Below are 19543 nucleotides of genomic sequence, written 5' to 3' on the forward strand. Positions count from 1 at the left end.
TTGCCTCCATACCCATATGTAGACAGTATGCAGTCAATCAATTAGTCAGCATTTATTAAATACCTACTGTGTGTTGGGCCCTGTGCTCAGACCCTATACCCCATGTAGAATTCTCCTACAGTTGAATTATTATGGCACTGCCTTACACATAAGTAAAAATAAAAGGCAAAGGATTTATGAAGCTTTATTCAATTTTCTCCTTTGGGTGAGGAGAAATAAGGTAAAAGGGAGAGCAGGAAATAGTACAGCAATAATAAATAATTCCTCCACACTTAGGAGAAACGCATAAAACATTTGTTGTCTTGACTCACCTCTTCATAATCTGCATATGCAAAATAAAGAAGCATATTTTTCTTCAGTAAAGTGCTAATAGCTCTCTCATATATATTAGCAGCTTCATCGCTAAATAACTTAGCATTATTCATGTCCTATGGAGGAAGGTGAAAAAAGAAAACTCACCTTCAGTTATTTTAACACAATTGAGAAAGCAGTTAATATACTTTATCCTGTTTTCTTTATTTATACCTATGTATGTGCATTAATTTGGGTTTATATTTTGTTAAGAACTTAAAAGTTCACAAGTTTTATCTAGAGACAGGAATGGAACCAAACATTTATTAAGTAGCTACTATATATCAGACAAAGTGCTAACTAAGCATTTTATAAATATTATCTTGTTTGATTTATCATTAAATTAAAAACCCAATCAGTCCCAAGACTTACACAGCAAAAGTGATAAAGAAAAATGACTGCCATTTGATTCACCATTCATAATATTATTTAAAAGCCATTGTTCTATAATTATAAATGCCTAGCTTGTTCATCCTCAGTTTTCCTCACTGATATTTATTCTAAATGTCCAACTGTTTTCAGGTCTGTTTCTCTTCTTTGAATGTGTTTAGTTCCACCAATTCCAATGAAAATAACCAAAAAGCCAAGAATTTACCTACCCCCTTTTCAGCCAGCAGCTTACTGGACTGCTCCAGGTACTGAGCAGCTTCATACCAAATATCCGGGTGATGGCCCAGCACCAACAGGCACTGCTCATATGCAAACATCACTACAAGCAAACAGTCAAAAACACATTAACGGTCAGAAGTCTGGCCCCGGCTGCTGCCTTGACAAATGGTGATCAGACTAGCTGAACATGCCCCTGGAGGTATGTGCACCACTACACAAGGCATCTCCCACTTTCACAATCCCTCCCCCCTCCACCCCCCAAGTCTGAGCTAAACAGGCCACCTCTTTTTGTTATGAGTGTCTGGTCCTCAGTCCGCAGCGGGTTGCTCTTCTCCCACTGAATGTATTTCTTCCACATGTCCACTTGCTGAGCCTCTTGGGGAGTATTCTGTGGAGGTACTGATGGGGCATTGCGGTCTAGACCTTTCATTACTGTTTCATACTCCTAGAAAATCAAAATTTAGCAAGTTTAAATAAGCTTTTTTTTTGGCTTTTAAAAATTCAATTTTATTTTCAGAAAAATATGGAACCCTTCAGGAATCTGCTTATCCTCTCTAAGCAGGAGCCATCCTTCTCTTCTCTCTCTGTATGACAGATTCCCATTTTAGTAAACATGCTGCCAAAGTAAGCCCTTGTAAGCCTATTAGGAAAATATGCTTGAAATATAGACCAGTTGGGAAATATTTGTATACATCAACAATCCAAAAGACTTTGAAATACTGTTAATTTTACTTTGGCTAAAGGTATTGGTGTTTTACATTTCAGTGAAGAAGGAAGCCTGCTGGTGTGGTAACAACAGAAAACAGATCTGTTCTAATTTCTCCAAAAGCACAACTCCAAAGTGCTCTACTTTGAGACCTCTGGAGGTAATCTAAGAGATCACAGTGGCAAGTAATGGAGCAACTCAATTATCATTCATCTTTTTAAAAAAATCTCTGCCCTTTAACATTTTAATCAAGTATATTATGATAGGAATATCTTCTCTAATTTCCTCCAAAATGAATGTAGAAATGTAAAATTATATTTGACATAAAGAGATAGGTCTTGAGGCAAACTATTTTACCAAGGTAAATTTAGGGATTTAGATCAAATTTAGTGTGTCACTGATGTCTGTATCCCTCTTTGTTGTTGTACTCACGAAAAATAATTTTAACTTTTTAATATATGTATTTTCTTAGAATTTCATTTGCTAAATAATATTTGTCTCTTATGAAGACTGATCCAAATTGACAAGAGCAATAGCAATAGAATCCATAATACCTATAGAGCACTTTGCAGGAGACTAACAATTTTCACAAGAGGAACCTCAAGTTCACACAGCCACTGACCTAGAACAGGGACTAGAACACTGGTCCAGTAGTCTTTCCAATCCTGGACATGGGAGCAATGTATTCATAATTAGTTATTAAGCTAAATATACAGATTAAATTCCAAACCTTTGCTACACGCCTGGCATTCATGTAATCTCTACTCCTATCTTCAATCATTTTTTTAGCTAGATGTATGTTGATGCCCTGGAATAAAATATACAGAAAATTTATTGACATTTTAAAATTATAGCATTCACTTTAAAATAAAAAGAGCAGCTTAAATTAGTGGAGAATGACAATAAGTGAATTCTAAGAATAGACTTATTTTGGAAGTGTCAAAATGGGATCAATGGACATATTCACATAAATGTAATGCAGTAGCTTCAAATGACCCCCCCATCTCATTGACTACATTGTAGGGTATAAACCTTGGATGAGGAATGTCTCTTAACTATGTGTGCTTTCCAGTGCTAAGCATTACTATTTGGTGACTATAACAATGAGAGCCTGACAAGGGAATGGAATCACAGATAGTCATCATTAGTTTACATTCCTACAAACAAATCTTTGATCTCGACTAATGATCAAATTTTTATATTATGACATATTAAGGCACTCTATCCTATCCAAACTGGCCTTGGCTGAGGTATACTTAGCTAAGGAAGATTAAAACATCTATAAACATAGTGCAGAATATGAAAAATACAGTTAAAATACAATTTCTAGTAAAATTCTATCATAAGGAATGACAGAAACTGAACATTCAACACTAAAAACAAATCATCCAGGTTCATTCCTTATTGTTGGATCTCTGTGACTTTCTTCAAAAAAGGGCACAAAATATACCCCTGAGTATACTCCTTCACTCGTTTATAAAGTATTTCCTAATGAGAATGGAGATAATGAATAACTTCCCTTTAAGCACAGGCATTATCCAGCAAGTACATTTGCCAGGCTGGACCAGTTAATTCAATTGGTTAAGGTCTGCTCCTAATGAGGCCAGAGAACATTAGAGAGCATCTAAGCTAGCCCTTTCACCTTCCCAATGGAGGAACCCGAGGTCCAGAGACAGTGATATGCCTAAAGTCACAAAGGTACCAAAGGACCGTGATATCAACTCAAGTCCTTTAATTTTTAAATTTAAACCCTGACCTTCTACCATAGAATCAATACTGTGTATTGGTTCCAAGGCTTCATTAGAGTGGTAAGGGTGGGCAATGGGGGTTAAATGACTTGCCCACAGGCCTACAGTTAGCAAGTGTCTGAGGCCAGATTTGAACCTAGGTCCTCCCGTCTCTAGGCCTGACTCTCAATGCACTGAGCCACCCAGCTGCCCCCTTCTCAAGTCCTCTTGATTCCAAATCTGGTGTTCCTTCTCTTATACCATGCTGTCCCATGGTTTCAATTAGCTCCCACCAGCCTTCTCACTGCTTTAGTCACTGGCCTTTAGTCACTGAGAAGAGATTATGAGTGGCTTTGGGAAAACTGTCACTAGCACTGGAAAAAAACAAATTAAATTGCATGCCCTACTGATAGACTAGCAACATAGTCTATTTTAATCAAGGGCAGTATATTTTATTTAGTTTCTACTTAGTTTTTTCAAAACAGTTTATGTTTGAGGCACTGTCTAATCAAAAATACCCTTTGGACTTAAATTCTATTCATTAAGAATACATTTATAAGAAGCTCTTATCAGTAGTACATAGAAACTCAAAATTTTCCTGGGATCCCCATTAAGTAACTCTTGTATTGCAACTGACATATGAAGGAATAAAAAACAAGGCCAATATCCAGATATTAGGAACTAGGAAGGCAGACCCCCTTCCATGTCTAAGCTACTTTATATAGCCACAAATTATTAACTGTCTTACTTACCTCTTCATATTTATTATAGTCCCTCCAAAGTTGCTCAATATTGATCATTGGATTAACACAACCTCGTTGATAAACTCTTCGGACAGCTGTTATTCTTTGATTTTCTGCATAGGACCCAACGGCTTCCCTGTACCATAGATTGTAAGTGTCATTTTTGCTATCACATGAAAAACAACAATTCAACCACAAGATGAAATTCTGAAAATACTTACACGCCTTTCAAGAAATTGATGTAATCCACCCAAATCTGAGAAATAAAATAAAATGTCATTCACTTTCTTTAAATATTTATATCCATTAAATTTAGTACACTTTTTATAACAAAACATACCTGATAAGACATAATTTCCATTCCAATTTTATCCAAAGCAAAGTCATATGCTTGTGCCATTTTTTCTCTGAAATACAATAACACAAAAGACCTCAATTTAATTCTTTAATTGAGCACCAGACCTTGTACTGGGGATACAAAGAGATAAACAAAACAATCCCTATCCGGATCTAAGGCACATTCTACTGAGGATGAACAACATGAGCATAAATAAACACAAACTATGCAGAGTCAAAACAAAGTAGGTAAACACTGACAACTTCGAAGCTCAGAAGGCTTCTTTTAAGAGGCAGTACCTGATTTCCTCTTTGAGAGGTCAGGAGGGAGAGTATCCCAGGGACACAATCTATACAAAGGCAGGGAGTTAGGAAACATAGTATCTCAAGAAGAGGGGAAGGGAGCTCAGTTGTTTTTTAGTTGTGTCTAATTCTTAATGATCACATTTGGGGTTTTCTTGGCAGAGATAGTAGGGTGGTTGTCATTTCCTTCTCCAGCTCATTTTACAAATGAGGAAACTGAGGCAAACAGGGTTCAGTGACTTGCCCAGGGTCACACAGCTAGAAAGTGTCAGAGGCCAGATTTGAACTCAGGAAGATGAGTCTTCCCAACTCCAGACCCCATGTTCTGAGCATTATGGTACCACTTAGCTGCTTCTAGATTGATCTGAGGAGAGAAAAATCTAGATCTAGAGATCTATATCTCTCACAGTGATATCTCTAGAGTCCTCTAGAGATCTACAGATATGTCTATTTCTCCAGATCTCAGAAGAATTTAAGTCTGCCTAGAAAGGTAGGTAGGAGTCACACTATGAAGGCTTTTTAATTCCTGTAGAATTTGCATTCTATCCCAGAAACAGCAGAGAGGCACTAAAGTTTCTTGAGCAGTGAGTATGACACAGCCTTATCTGTGATTTAGGAACGTTGACTTAGTAGCTGGATGGAGTCAGAGATGGAGAGACTGCAGAGAGGGATACTAGGTAGGTGGCTATTTCAATAGTCCAGGACTAAAGTAGGATAATGACTGTGAGAAAGGAATGAGCATGAGAGCTGTGGAGGTAGAACTGATAACAATGTTCAGAAAGAGAATCTATAATTAAAAGATAAATAATATTCTTTGTGAATAAAATCACATCAGTTTTCCCATAAAAAGGTCAGGGTAACAGTGTTCTCATGGTCCTTATCCATAACTGACACACTTCTTTACAAGAGAGGCATCTGAATGGCCATGGGAGTGCTTGCCTATCTATAGCTGCTACTTGGACTGTAGGCAGGCTCAGTCTCAATGAGAGATTTCATAATCAGGCTTAGAAAATTCAAAGAAGCCAAAGGCAAACAAAAATATTAATTACCTGCAAAACACGGTGCCATAATGTAAGATGGCTCTAAGAACTAAATATTTACTTCATTGGCCATCTCTGATTCTCTCTTTAGCTCAGAACAAATTAAAAAATGGTCACTAGGTCTATTTTCTACTGGCTGACGTTTATTTAAAAAAAAATACTAAGTATTGATTCCAAGGCAATAGAGTGGTAAGGTCACACACAGCTAGTTAATGTTTGAGGCCACATTTGATCCCAGGATCTCCTGTCTCTAGGTCTGGCTCTCTAACCACTGAGCCACCTAACTGCCATACAGTGTTATTAATATTCCTAAAATATGTTTTCTACACACCAACCTCCTGCTCAAAACTGTTCAATGTTTCTCTGCTGACTGGGTCGTAGTCCACAGTATTTATGGCTGGTGCCTACACTTCCCTCTTCATTCTTACACATACTACTCTGAAGCCAAATCATATTCAAAGTTTCCTGGAAATTGTATGCACAGACCCACCCCTCCAAAAAAATCCAATTCTCTCTCAGAAATGCTGCTCCCTTATCTATTTCTCCACTTCTAGAAATTTTTACTACCCCTCACAACCTCCCTCCTCCCAAAATTTGGTTTATTTTTAAACCCTGTATTGTCATCAATACTTTTTAGTCTCCCCCTCCAAAAAGTTTTTAAGTCTCTCAAGAGAGAATTCAGACTATGGCCATATAACTGGCTTGCCTGCCTATGAAAACAAAGGCCAAGGTTCAGCTTCATTAATATACAAAAGACGTACAGATAAAACAGCTCTAAAAGACCCATCAAATTAGCAAAAATCACCGAAAATAATGAAACTCACTGCAGGTGTACTTGTTCATTGATGGTAGATCTTCAAACTAATAGACTATTTTTGGAAAACAATCTGGCAACATGCAGTCAAAATTAACAAAATCATGTGCTTTGAGTGAGTAGTTTTGTTATTTTAAATAAAATGGAAAAGTGTTATCAAAAAGGAAAAAAGGGCTATCTGTAAAGACTTTTAAAGCAGTAGTATTTGTTCAAATATATTCAAACTAGAAACAATCTAAATGAACTAAAATAGGGTAATGACTATACACATTGTTGTACATTAATATAATGGCATACTATACGTAATTAAATTAAAATAGACAAATATAAAGAACATAAAGAAATATAGGCCTTTATTACAAAGGAAAAGAAAAGCAGATAAGCCATGTATTCTCATTCAATTTATATATTTGCTACACGTTAAGAAAAATGGATGAAAACAAATGAACAAAGAATACTGATGGAGACTTAGAAATGGAGAATGAAAAAATTATGTTTTTAAATTCACTTATTATTTATAAATGTAAATAGTTGTAGAGTAATTTGATCGTGATTTTTAAATATTAAGTATGTGATAAATGACTTAAAGCAATAAGGCAAGGGAGAAATAAAAATTAATATTTAAAAAGAAAAACTTAAAAGGAAAATATGAAAGAAAAAAATTTTAATTAAATTTGCATCTAAACATACAGAAAACATGGAGGGAATGGAGCCACAGTGAAAATTGCTTAGATCTTACCAAAAAAGGGGACTACAGAAAAAGTCTTGTAAAATTACTTAAAGTAATGCTATATGATGTAAACTATCAGCATAGTTGGCACCAAACCAAGCTGAATTCTGGTAAATCTGTAGTTTCAGCACACACACAAAAATTAAATATTTGTTTGTTTGAGGGACCACTAGGAGTACCTGTCATTGGCTTTCGAAGACTCTTGAAAACTTGTTTATGTGATTGAGCTAAAGATCCCTAAAAGTTAAAAGACTAATCAAATATGGAAATCTATTCTTTCAAGTCCCCAAGTTTTTCTTAACTCTTATTGTCTGAGAGAAGTTATAGGAACAAATGTGAAAATATGTGCCAGAGCTGGTTAGCATTTTCCAGACTCCTGGTTTAACTTACTTGTAACTGGGTAGTTTTCCCTTGGTTTCTCTGACATATGAAAGGTAACACTTCCACAAATCTATATGTAAAACCTTCATAAGGCATCTCTGAAATAACTGTTAACACAAGAAAACATTATTAGCTATCTATAATAAAATTCACTTTTATAAAAATTTGAGGTGAAATTCATGAATTTAAATTCAGCAGAAAGAAAAAATAATTCAACTGTATTAGTGATTTTTAATTTTCTCATAAATACGGGTACATAGATATGACTTCTATAATCGTGGTCATCTTCATTTATAGAGTGGAGGCTTAAGCAATTAAGCCTAATCTGCTTATGGACACTAAAATATAATTGCAGCTACCAGTTAAACTATAGCATAATATTTTGAGTGTGTTTCAAGGGACTCACCTTTTCAACCTTGTCATAATTTTTAGCTTTAATCTGCAGAGAAATAGAAAAAATAAAAGCTTAAATTTTTTTTATCTTCAGAGTAATAGAAATGTTTCTATACAATTTTATTAATGGTGTCTTTTCTTATAAAGTTGTTTCCTTAAATAGCAAATAGTATGAGTGTGACAGTAAAAAGGGGCTTAACTTGTTCTATTTAGAAAAATTACTTTATCACAATAATTTTCATAAACCTTGAATGTTAGGGCAGATAAGGCAACCCATAGCATAATTTTCATATAAGCTGAACAAGGTATTATGAAACTGGTCTGAAGTCAAGCCACAAAAAGGTGTCCTCAAATGATCTTTTTAGGGAAAATTCAATTACACAGGAGACTGTAAGGAGATACCTCAGACCTCAGGATACAGGTCCTATGATGTAGTGAGTAAGACTAGGGACTGGAGATGTTGTTGGGGAAGATGTCACCAGAAAAGGGACAAGGGTAGTGCTCACATCTAACTTTCATTTTAAGCGATCATACTTGCTAAACAAGTAGTAAGCTCAGCTATTTTGTCCTATTGAAGAAGTACAAGTTCAACCAGTACAGCCTAAACTTTGGTGCTTTACTCCCAGTCTATCGCTCTGAGGTAACTTCTCAACTTATACAAAATATTCTGGACTCCACAGTCCTCAAACAAAAGCAGGGATCTGTAGGAGGACCACCTGACGGCCATTTGGAATGTATACTTAAGGGAAGGATTTGTTCTAAGATTTGTTTTTATCAAGTAGCCATAACTAGAATGATGGAATGACACCATCCAACAAAGCACTGGGGTTAATTTTAGTGGGTTTCTGATTTTATTTATGTATGTATTAGAGCACAGGAATTTGATTATAAGAGAACTGGACTGGTAGTTAAGGAATATAACTATCTGGTCTTTGTTGACTCTATCCTAAAATAATCTTTACTAGATGCCATCATCACCTGAAGCTTTTAACCTATGGGTGTGTATATTTGTCACTTTACTTCCTTTCATTCATTTTTTTTTTAACCCTTGTACTTCGGTGTATTGTCTTATAGGTGGAAGAGTGGTAAGGGTGGGCAATGGGGGTCAAGTGACCTGCCCAGGGTTACACAGCTGGGAAGTGGCTGAGGCCGGGTTTGAACCTAGGACCTCCTGTCTCTAGGCCTGACTCTCACTCCACTGAGCTACCCAGCTGCCCATCTTTCATTCATTTTTAAACCCATTACAAGTTAGTTTCTGATCTCATCAGTCCTCATAGTTTGACCTATCTGCCAGGCACTTTCCTCCTGGATCCTTCCTCCTCTCTAGGGTTTCATGACAATCCTCCTTGTCTAAGTGTTCCTTCTCCATCTCCTTTCCTAGTTTTTCATCCACATCACAACAGCCAATTCTGGGGATTCTCCCGGGTTCCATTTCAGGTTCTCTTCCAGGGATTTCAGGACCCTGCTATATGCCATCTCTTATTTAATTATCATCTCTATGCAGCTGTGCCTGGCAGATAGTAAGCACTTACTAAATACTTATTCATTCATGATTCACATAAATCTCTCCCCTGTGCTTCAATCTCACGTGACTAGCTGCCCACTGGACATTTCCACCAGTTTTTCTTTTGAAATCCTCATCTTTTCCAAATTCCCTACTTCTATAGAAGGCATTATCATTCTTCCAGTCCTATCCCTGATTTCTATCTCTCTCTCAATTCATAGGTGCAACTGCCAAATCTGGCCATTTCTTTCTTTACATCTCTTGCAACCAATCCCTTCTATTTACACAGCTATTGTCTTAGTTAAGGCTCTCCTAATCTCTTTTCTGAATAATTGCAATAACTTTGACTAAACCATCTGTCACTCTAATTCATCATAAATACAGTTGCCAATGTGATTTACTTAAGTTGCAGCTGTGACCGGGCTACTCCTATACTTAATCAAGTCCGATTGCACCTAATTTGGTCTCTAGGACCACATGTAAACTACTCTAGTTAAGTTTTTAAAACCCTTCACAATTTGGCCCCTATCTATTTTTCCTCTCTCATCAGATGTTGTTCCCCCTGCCTTCTGCAGAAATTTAACCAAATTGGTCTTCTCTCTTTTCCTCACATGATATATCAACTCTTCACTCCTTCCTCAGCCCTTTACTGAATCATCTTTCTCCAAAATATAAATTCAAGCATCACCTTCTGCATGTCTTCCTGATCCCCAAATTTGCTAGTGCCTCTTTTCCCAAACCAGATTGAATTTTTTTTGTATTTATTCCCTTTCTATTCTATTTAAATATATACTTGTGGCCTTCCCCATTAGAATATAATTAATGAACCTCAGTAAGGACTATTTCATCAGTGCCTAGCAATGCCTATATAGTAAGCATTTAATCAATGCTTACTGATTGATGATAGTATAATAATGCCATAATGCTTTAATTTTTTTTACATGTAATGGAGGGCTGTCATGTTCTCAACAATCTGAAAATTGGCAGCTGACCTCATCACTCTACCACACTTGTTTTCTCCAAAGATACTCATGACCTCTTCTTAGTCAAAACTGATGGCTTTTCTTCAGTCATTATTGATTTTGATGGGAGCTCCTACTTTTGACGTGGCCAAACACCCTCTCCTCTTCCATATTCTTTCCTTTCTAGGTTTTCATTATAATAGGTACAGCTAGTGGGTTAAATGCTGGAACAGGAGTCAGGAAAACCTCAATTCCAATACAGCCTCAGACTCTTACTAGCTGAGTGACCCTGGGTAAGTCACTTCATCTTTGCCCAAGTTTCCTCATGAGGATAACAGCACCTACCTCTCAGGGTTGTTGTGAGGATCAAATGAGACAATACTTATAAAAACCTTATATATACTGGTAATCTAATGTTTACAATACTTGTAAACTTAAAGGCATTATATAAATACTAGTTATTATTAAATGGTAGCTTTTACTACTCTTTCTTGATGCTTGGTATAAGGATTTTTACATCTTAGAAACCAAGTTCTATGGGGGGGTGGGAACCTTAAGCTCTAAGCTAAATCTTGATCAACTAACTAATGAACTGTGCCAATAGGAAGTATCATTTAAAAGCATATTGTTGGAGGCAACAAGGTGGCTCAGTGGATTGAGAACTGGGCCTAGAGGTTGTTCAAATGTGGCCTCTGACATTTCCCAGCTGTGGGACCCTGGACAAGTCACTTAACCCCCATTGCCTAGCCCCAGCTGCTCTTCTGCTTTGGAACCAATAGACAGCACTGACTCTAAGATGGAAGGTAAAAAAAAAAATTATTTCATAGAACCTTGGAACATTTACTTCTTAATGATGGATAGACTAGCATAAATGCTGTTATAGTTTATCACTCAAACTGTGTCTAGAAAATTACTGCAAGGCATTTACAATAATTTATACCTTCTAAGACAGAAAAAGAATATTTTGCTTATAAAAGCATATACATGCCTATAGTGATAAAAGTATCTAAAAGTATCTCATAAAACTATCCTTTGTTCTTTCCATAAGTATTTGAGATGTTCCTAAAGGGGAAAAAGAATGAGCCAGAGAAGGCATTGAGGCTTATTTTTGAAAATACAAGTCAAGGGGCAGCAAGTTGGTTCCAGGTAGTTGAGTAGAAATCAAGGCCTAGAAAACAGAGGTCCTGTTCTAATTTGTCTTCAGACCCTACCTAGCTGTGTGACCTTGGGCAAATCATTTAACCTAAATTGCCTGGCTATTATTGCTCTTCTCCTTTGCAAAGGATACATAGTATCCATTTTTAAGACAGAAAAGGGTTTTGATTTTTAGAAATACAATCTTTTCAATAAATATCTAAAATTCAAGTTATTTCATTAAAAAAAGTTTAGTTCATTAGAGCTTCTAGTATGGTTCAGGAGTTTCACTCAACATGGGAAAAATTCTTAACAAAAACATTAAGAATATTATTAATTTGAAATAAGGTTTATTTCTCTTTGTAAGTAGGACAGTATTTTAATATTTCAAATGAACTCAAATAATGTTCCTGATATTTTATAATACATGAGTTGTGGGAGGTCATTCAGTTAAAATTCACAATGGTTCCTCAGACCTAAATGATGAAAAATTATTTTTGCACCTTAAGTTTTCATGTTAACTTAATATATAAAATTAAATTTTTTGGTGACGGTGGAATTTGTACTTCACTTTTGGAATATGAAAAAATCTATTCCCCAACCAAATATTGTCTTCCTTATTTTAAGTACAAGCTGGTGTCTTAGTGGAATGCCATCTTTTTTATGTATAGGAGTATTTTTATTAGTGATAGTCTTCAAGGATTATTTTAGAATAAAAGGAATATTGTATCTTTAAGCAACAGGCATTAATATGTATGGAAAATATACCATAATTTCTTCTTAAAATATAATGATTACTTTCACGAGATATAATAAATATTAGTATGAGCTATAAAATTATAATTTTAAATGCAAAATGAATTTTTAAAAACTTTGATATGCCATTTTATCATTTTGAAATTTTTCATCCTCAAAATTGTTTTAGAATACTTGTCTTCAAAGCTGCGGTCTTATTAAAATATAAAAATGAGTTTTTAAAATCTGTGACAAAAGCATTATTAATGATCAGTGTGTATAATACAAACTGGCTTTAAGACATATTTTAATGAAGAAATCTTATACGCAAATAGCTGTCACACAGTAATGCCTAAGAAACTAGGTAGACTTCATGAATAAAGCAGGCCTTTCTTTTGATTGTGTATCTGAAATTTAGCCAACCAATTTTGCCTTTTCAGTTAATTTTCATTACACATTATGGGACTGCAGGCGCACTTTAGGGAAAGACTTGTGTACTTTACCAAGAGATCCTATAGAAACTCCCAGAGAGCAAGGGCTGTTTTCTTTGTCTTTGTAGTTTAGCTTCATCCAGTGTTATCACTTAATAATTACTGATTGATTGACTAACATACAATATCCAGAATGATGGATGAACTTTTGTAGGCCTTCAAATACCTTCTGGCATTTAATCATTATTTATACCTGGGCAAGTAACCTTTTTGAGCTTGTTCGTGAAACAGTGAAAAAATTTTCATTAAGGAGCCTTGTCAGGATTAAATGAGAATTATGTAAAGCATTTTGCACACCATTAAAGTGCTTTATAAATAAACACATATTTTCCCTCCTTAGACCCATAGATTTGTGTACCTAATCCCATTCTCAGATCTTCTAACATTTCTTCCTTCCTCTGAATCTCTGGGGTACAAATTTAGGGCTAGAAGCCTTTCCACAAATCTCATTTTGAGCAACTTCTGAAGTAAAACACAAAATATGACTCATATACTGTCGCCTATTGGAGAGAAAATGGGATTTATCATCAAGATGATGTTTCATTGTGTGGCTGTACCAAAATTCTGTATGAACTTAGGCAAGTCATCTGAGCACTGCAATCTCCTCATTACTACAAAACGAACGGAGTGAACTAGATAATGTTTTTTAAGGTATCATATGATTCTACATCCTATGCACCTATCTAGTATTTTCTGTTGGAACACAGAGACTACACTACTCTAGAAGTTAATAAGAACTATCAGCTTTGCCCCTTAATTTATGACTTTGTTTTCTTCATTTTTAAAAATATTGCTGTTGTTTTGCTTTTTAAAAAATGTTGAATATTATTCTAGTGATTTATATAAACATGCAATTTTAATATTTATATAATCATGTTATTATATTAAACTATACCTTTAAAAATAATTATGGTTGCATTACAAAAGAATTGTTAATGCCTACAAATTAAAGGCAGATATTTTAATAACTTCTAGTAGGTTTTCTTTAAAAGGTAGTACAGTATTAATTTTGATGGTCATTTCAAACTGTATTTCAAATATTTAAGAAGAAATCCCAAAATAGAAATCCAGTCTAGAAATTTGACATATGCACATATATATGTATATGTAAGATCTAGGCTGTGGTCTGCAATTTGAACAGCTGTTCAAAATCGTCTCAATCTTATCACACTGTACAGTAGTATCTAATACTTTACCTATCTAGAAAATGTTGTTTGCTCCTTCACCTATATTGAACTTATAGTATAAAATTAAAATGTCAGTGACTATTAGTTAATATCAATATCTTCATTAATGGGCAAATTATATCTAGTCTAAATAATAAACAGCTTTTTTTGGAATATTTCTAAAAAAGTATATATTTTAGTTCAACCATTCAAATTCAGTGCTTTTCCAGTATACTACAAATTATCAGTTACAATTTTTTAACTTCAGAAATTATTAAAACAAAATGGGGTCTTCAGTCAATTATGGGCAACTTAAAAGGACAATTTCTGACCCTAAAAATGTTTCCAAATAAATCATTTGGGCTTAAAACTTAGCCCATAACATTTCACCCCTTCTCTATTCTCCTCTCACTATATTCTCCTGTTGAACTCAGCAGCTCCTTCTGAACACATAGCTCTTATATCAATATAGCTATCCCTAATTCTAATGGCATCCCACCCATTTCACCAACTTAGTGGATATTTCCAACTAGATGTCATATAGGATTCTCAAATTTAAGATGTCTAAAATCAAATTTATTTTCTCTTCAAATATATCCTTCCTCAACTTGCTTTTTCTGTCATGCTTTTACCTCTGTATCCTCAATGTTTGGCACATAGCAGACAATTAATACATGCTTGAATTGAGATGATGCATCTTACATAAGTGAGCATCAATTTAGATTGTGAACTATATTTTCTGTCTGAATGAAAGTCAAATTTTACTTGTCTACTCAATGATTTTGAATACTTGTTTAAATTAAGGAAGCTGGGTTACAGAGGCCAATGTGGGGAAGATAAGTAAATGTTTTAATATGATGAATTTCGGGTAACATTGAGACAGCAAAATGAAAATGTCTAGCAACTCTCTTAAGTATGGGACTAGAGTTCAAACTCTATGAAATTTTGGGGAGGAAAACATCAGCATAATAAATTGAATTGAATTAACTGAAGAATCAGTTAAAGCTATGAGAATGAATCAACTGAGGGAAACGGTGTAAAATTGTTTTGAAGGGTCAGAACTAAACCTCAAGGAATGCTCAAAATTAAGGGGGTGAATGAGGGAAAAGGACTCCTCAAAAGAAACAGAAGAGTTCAGAGAAGTAGGAAAGACAGAAAAATAAAGAGTTTCAGGGAGGAAGTAATGGTCAATAGTATCAAATACCAGAGACAGCTAAGGATGTAGAAAAGATAACTGGAATGAAGAACAAATAAGTCAGTCCTGAAAAAGCAGTTTCATTAGACACATCTACTGAATACAATATTTTTTCTAAGATATACCTTTCTATTTTAAAGTACTTAAAGAAAAAAAAATCTTAGTCTTCAAAACCAGATGAAACCTGCTGGGTAAATTTGGTGAATAAACAAGTATGATAATTCTAATACCTAAGGTACAATTTTAGCCTGAATGACCTGGCTTTAACCAAATTCACATGAAGCTTGTCAATACTCTATTTCACTAAATGCCTAGTTGGCATGTCATGCAGATAATAACCACTATTTTTATGGTATATATTCTTTCATATAAGTACTTTTGTATAAATATGTACATTTTCTTGTTATATATTCTTTTTTTAAGCCTTATTTTCTGTTTTAATAATAACTCTAAGACAAAAAGGCAAGGGCTAGGCAAATGTGGTCTATCCCAAGCTGCCTAGCTGCCCGTCAGTATATATAATTTCAAAAAAAAAATGAAAAATTAATTTTAAAAAGACAATCTTGAAAATCTAATAGGAAAAATCTTTTTTACTTGGAGCTAATTTGGTAATTCTCAAAGTTTTGGGAGGTTAGCCTTTTGTCATACTTCAAAATATTGGGAATACTTGAGAATGTAAAAAAAAATTTATTTGTAAACCACTAATGTGATATCTGAATTTTCTACTTGACAGCCTAAGGGATATTCAAGGAAATAAGAGATGATCAATTTATCCAACTTCTTATATGCAAATGTACGATCTTTCTATTCTAATGCACTTCTTTATTAATTATATATTATTTTTCAACTTTTACAAAATTCTCTTGATAACATAAAAGTCCTTCCTGCATAAAACATGAAGTCACTGAATAGTCAAGAAATTTCTTTGTAATTATTTTTTATAACCTTAGAAAAAGTTGTCTATATTCATTGTCTCCACTTAATAGAATCACACAATTGGAACCATCTAAAACAAAAAGAACCTCTACTTAACAGCTGACAAAACCACTCTGTGGAAACCTCAAAGGAGGAATGATCAGCTCATTCTACTTCCTCTCCTCTCATTTTTTGACTCCATGAACTGCTTCTAAACTGATCATTCCACTGAAATTGTTTTCTCCAAAGTTATTAATGCTTTTTAATTAACAAATCAGATGGGTCTTTTTTTCATTCCTCATCTTTGTCTTCTTTGTACTTGGCAGTGTTTTGACAGACCATATTCTCCTCCTGAATGTGCTTTTTTTCCCCTCTAGGTTTTTATGACAATACTCAAATCTGATTCTCCTGTCTGCTCCCCAGACTTATTTGCTGGCTTCCATCCATATGTAAGTGTTACTCAAGCTTCTATCCTGGGTTCACTTCTTTCTCTAGCCACTCTCATTTGATGACTTCATTAGCTCCCGTGGGTTCAATTTTCATTTCTGTGCAGACAACTCATTGATCTACACATATTCATCTCTGGTCCTTTGCACATTACCAGCTGTTTTGGGGGCATTTCAAATTTCATGTTGAACTCTATTTTAGCAGGTAGGTGGCACAATAGCTAGTGCTGAATTTGGAGTCAGGAAGACTACAGTTCAAATCTGATCTCAGACACTAGCTATATAACCCTGAGCAAGTCATTTAATCTCTATTTGCCTCCATTTCTTCATCTATAAAATGACTACCTTCCAGAATTATTGTGAGGACCAATGAGACATATGTGAAGTGCTTTACAAACCTTAAAGCATCAGATAAATGCTGCTATTATGTCCAAAATGGAACTTATTTCTTCCCCAGCCAAATCCATCCCCTAGCCTCTACTTAAGGGTAACCACTATCCTCTAGTTACCCACATTTGCAAACCTGGTAATTCTCAACTACTCACTTCCACTCACTCTATGTATGTAGTTATCAAGTCTTATTGATACTTTCAACATCTCTTATATTCATCCCCTTCTCTTCACTTACTATAACCACTGGAGCTGGGACTCTTATCTATCACCTGAATAACTGAAATGATTTAATTGGTCTCTTAACCCCAATTGCCTAGTCCTTACTGCTCTTCTGTCTTGGAACTGATACTTAGTATTGATTCTAGAACTAAAAATAAGGGTTTTAAAAAAGAAACTTCCTTCTTAAATCCTAAATCCAAACCGCTGCCAAGGAATATCCCCAAAAGCATAAGGCCTGTGTCACTCAATAAGCTACAGTGGCTCCCTCTTGCCTCTAGAACCAAACACAAATTTCTTAGTTTAATATTTAAAGCTCTTCACAACATAGATCAATGTCTAGACTTCTTGCTCTTCTTCAAATGTGACATCTCCATGCCTTTGCAGAGAGAGAGAGAGAGAGGGAGGAAGAGAGAGAGGGGAGGAGGGGGAAAGAGGTGGGCTGTATACTTGGAATCACTAGCTTCCTTCAAAGCACAGCTCAAGGACTTTGTTCTTCTATATGAGACCCTTTCTGATTCTCCTGGTTGTTACAGACTTTCTCTCTGCCCAAACAAGAAAAATTTACCTTGTGTTTATCCTAAGGCAATTGAACAAATGAAGATTTTTATGCAAAGCAGTGACATATTCAGATCTGTGTTGTAGAAATATTACCTTAGGTGCTGTTGAGGGTGAATGCAAGAAAGGAGAGCCTGGATACAGAGAGGCAAATAAAAGTTTATTATAACAGTCCAGTCAAGAGGTGATGAGGTCTTGAACTGGGAAAGGTGCCATATAAGTCAAAAGAATAGGTCAGATGGAAAAGATAATGTCTAAATAAAATAAATCAACAAGATCTGGAAACTGATTGGATATTGTGGAATGGGAGGTGGGGAGTGAGGGAAAGGGAGTCAAGATTGATTTCAAGGTTGCAAAACTGCTTGATTTGGCTTTTTTTTAAACCCTTACCTTCTATCTTAGAATCAGTATGTGTATTGTTTCCAAGGCAGAACAATGAGGGCAAGGCAATGGAGTTAAGTGACTTTCCCAGGGTCACAAAGCTAGGAAGTGTCTGAGGCCAGATTTGAACCTAGGATCTCCCATCTCTAGGCCCACCTACCTGCCTCTGAGCTACTTAAGGAATCTATTATCAGAAAAGAGCACTAATGAAAGTTTATAAAACTCATTTTGCTAAACTTGAAAACCAAGTACATTCTCTTTAAAATAAAATGTCCCACCAAAACCATCTTATTAATATGGCCTTTTACCAATAAGTACAATTTATAGGTCAGAAATTGTATTTGCGCCATTCTATTTGGCAACTAATAGCTCTAATTTTGATTGAATTCTTCATGCATGGCCAAGTTTTAATAAGTGAAACAATTCATACTTATATTTTGACTTCAAGGTTTCATTATATGGTATATTTTATTATTTCCTAAATGTATTCTAATTCTATATACTCTGCCACTCCCAACTCCCCACCAGGATTCACGAGATAGGTGAGATAAATATATCCATGTATGAAACTTGAGAAATTATTTATGTTTACAAATTCTTAATTCCATTTATCTAAATTATACTTCTATTCCATTATTTTCTTTCATCTAAGTACATAAATCTTTGAAATTAATCCAAAAAGCCTGACAACACTAGATATTTCATATCTAAAACAATTATTTATATTACTTCTTTGTTTCATTTATATGATCACTCTAAAGTTTTAACTACTTTTTCCCCCCATTAAGTCCTTTAGGATTTAGGATTTATATATTCATTTTAACCTCCATGTTACCCTTCCCCCCCACCTTTTACAATCACTGAGATATTGAATTTTAAGTAATTTTATTTTAATTTGGGTTCAATCCTGCCCTGGCCATACTATCTGTGTGATATCTGCCTAATCCACTTTATCTGTAGAATGAGAGGGTTGGAATAGTGAATTCCTGATTCTGACTCTATTTACCATAAATACATATACTGTAAATAGCTCATTTTAAAAGTCATCATCCTTTTAAAAATTACAGTTCAATCTATTTAGCAAAAATTTATTTAATTTAGGAATATTACTAGGATTATGATTACATTCTGGATGATCTCTATCAGGAGACAGGGCTTACTTTTCCTAATCTTTTTTTTTTTTTTAATTAAAAAAGAATATTACTATCTGGCAAGGAAGGGGATATAAACTATCACCTAAAAATATCCTTAAGGTATAATAGTTTCAAGGCTGAGATCTACAAATTTTGGTTCATTTGGGTGTGTATACCAACT

At 34.8% G+C, this 19543-nt stretch overlaps 1 protein-coding gene across 1 annotated transcript in view; it reads right to left on the reverse strand.

Moving 5' to 3' along the window:
• CSTF3 (cleavage stimulation factor subunit 3) overlaps positions 1-19543 on the reverse strand; it is a 79557-nt gene that overhangs the window by 12207 nt on the left and 47807 nt on the right. Inside the window, exons 4-12 of the mRNA XM_044681564.1 lie at positions 8147-8179; positions 7750-7847; positions 4477-4543; positions 4358-4392; positions 4146-4272; positions 2397-2474; positions 1243-1405; positions 951-1060; positions 312-428 (exon numbers count right to left, since the gene is read on the reverse strand). Of these exons, the coding sequence (XP_044537499.1) occupies positions 312-428; positions 951-1060; positions 1243-1405; positions 2397-2474; positions 4146-4272; positions 4358-4392; positions 4477-4543; positions 7750-7847; positions 8147-8179 (828 nt within the window). The remainder of the gene's footprint in view (positions 1-311; positions 429-950; positions 1061-1242; positions 1406-2396; positions 2475-4145; positions 4273-4357; positions 4393-4476; positions 4544-7749; positions 7848-8146; positions 8180-19543) is intronic.

The sequence above is a fragment of the Gracilinanus agilis genome, chromosome 6, assembly GCF_016433145.1.
Source record: "Gracilinanus agilis isolate LMUSP501 chromosome 6, AgileGrace, whole genome shotgun sequence".
Classification (NCBI taxonomy): Eukaryota; Metazoa; Chordata; class Mammalia; order Didelphimorphia; family Didelphidae; genus Gracilinanus; species Gracilinanus agilis.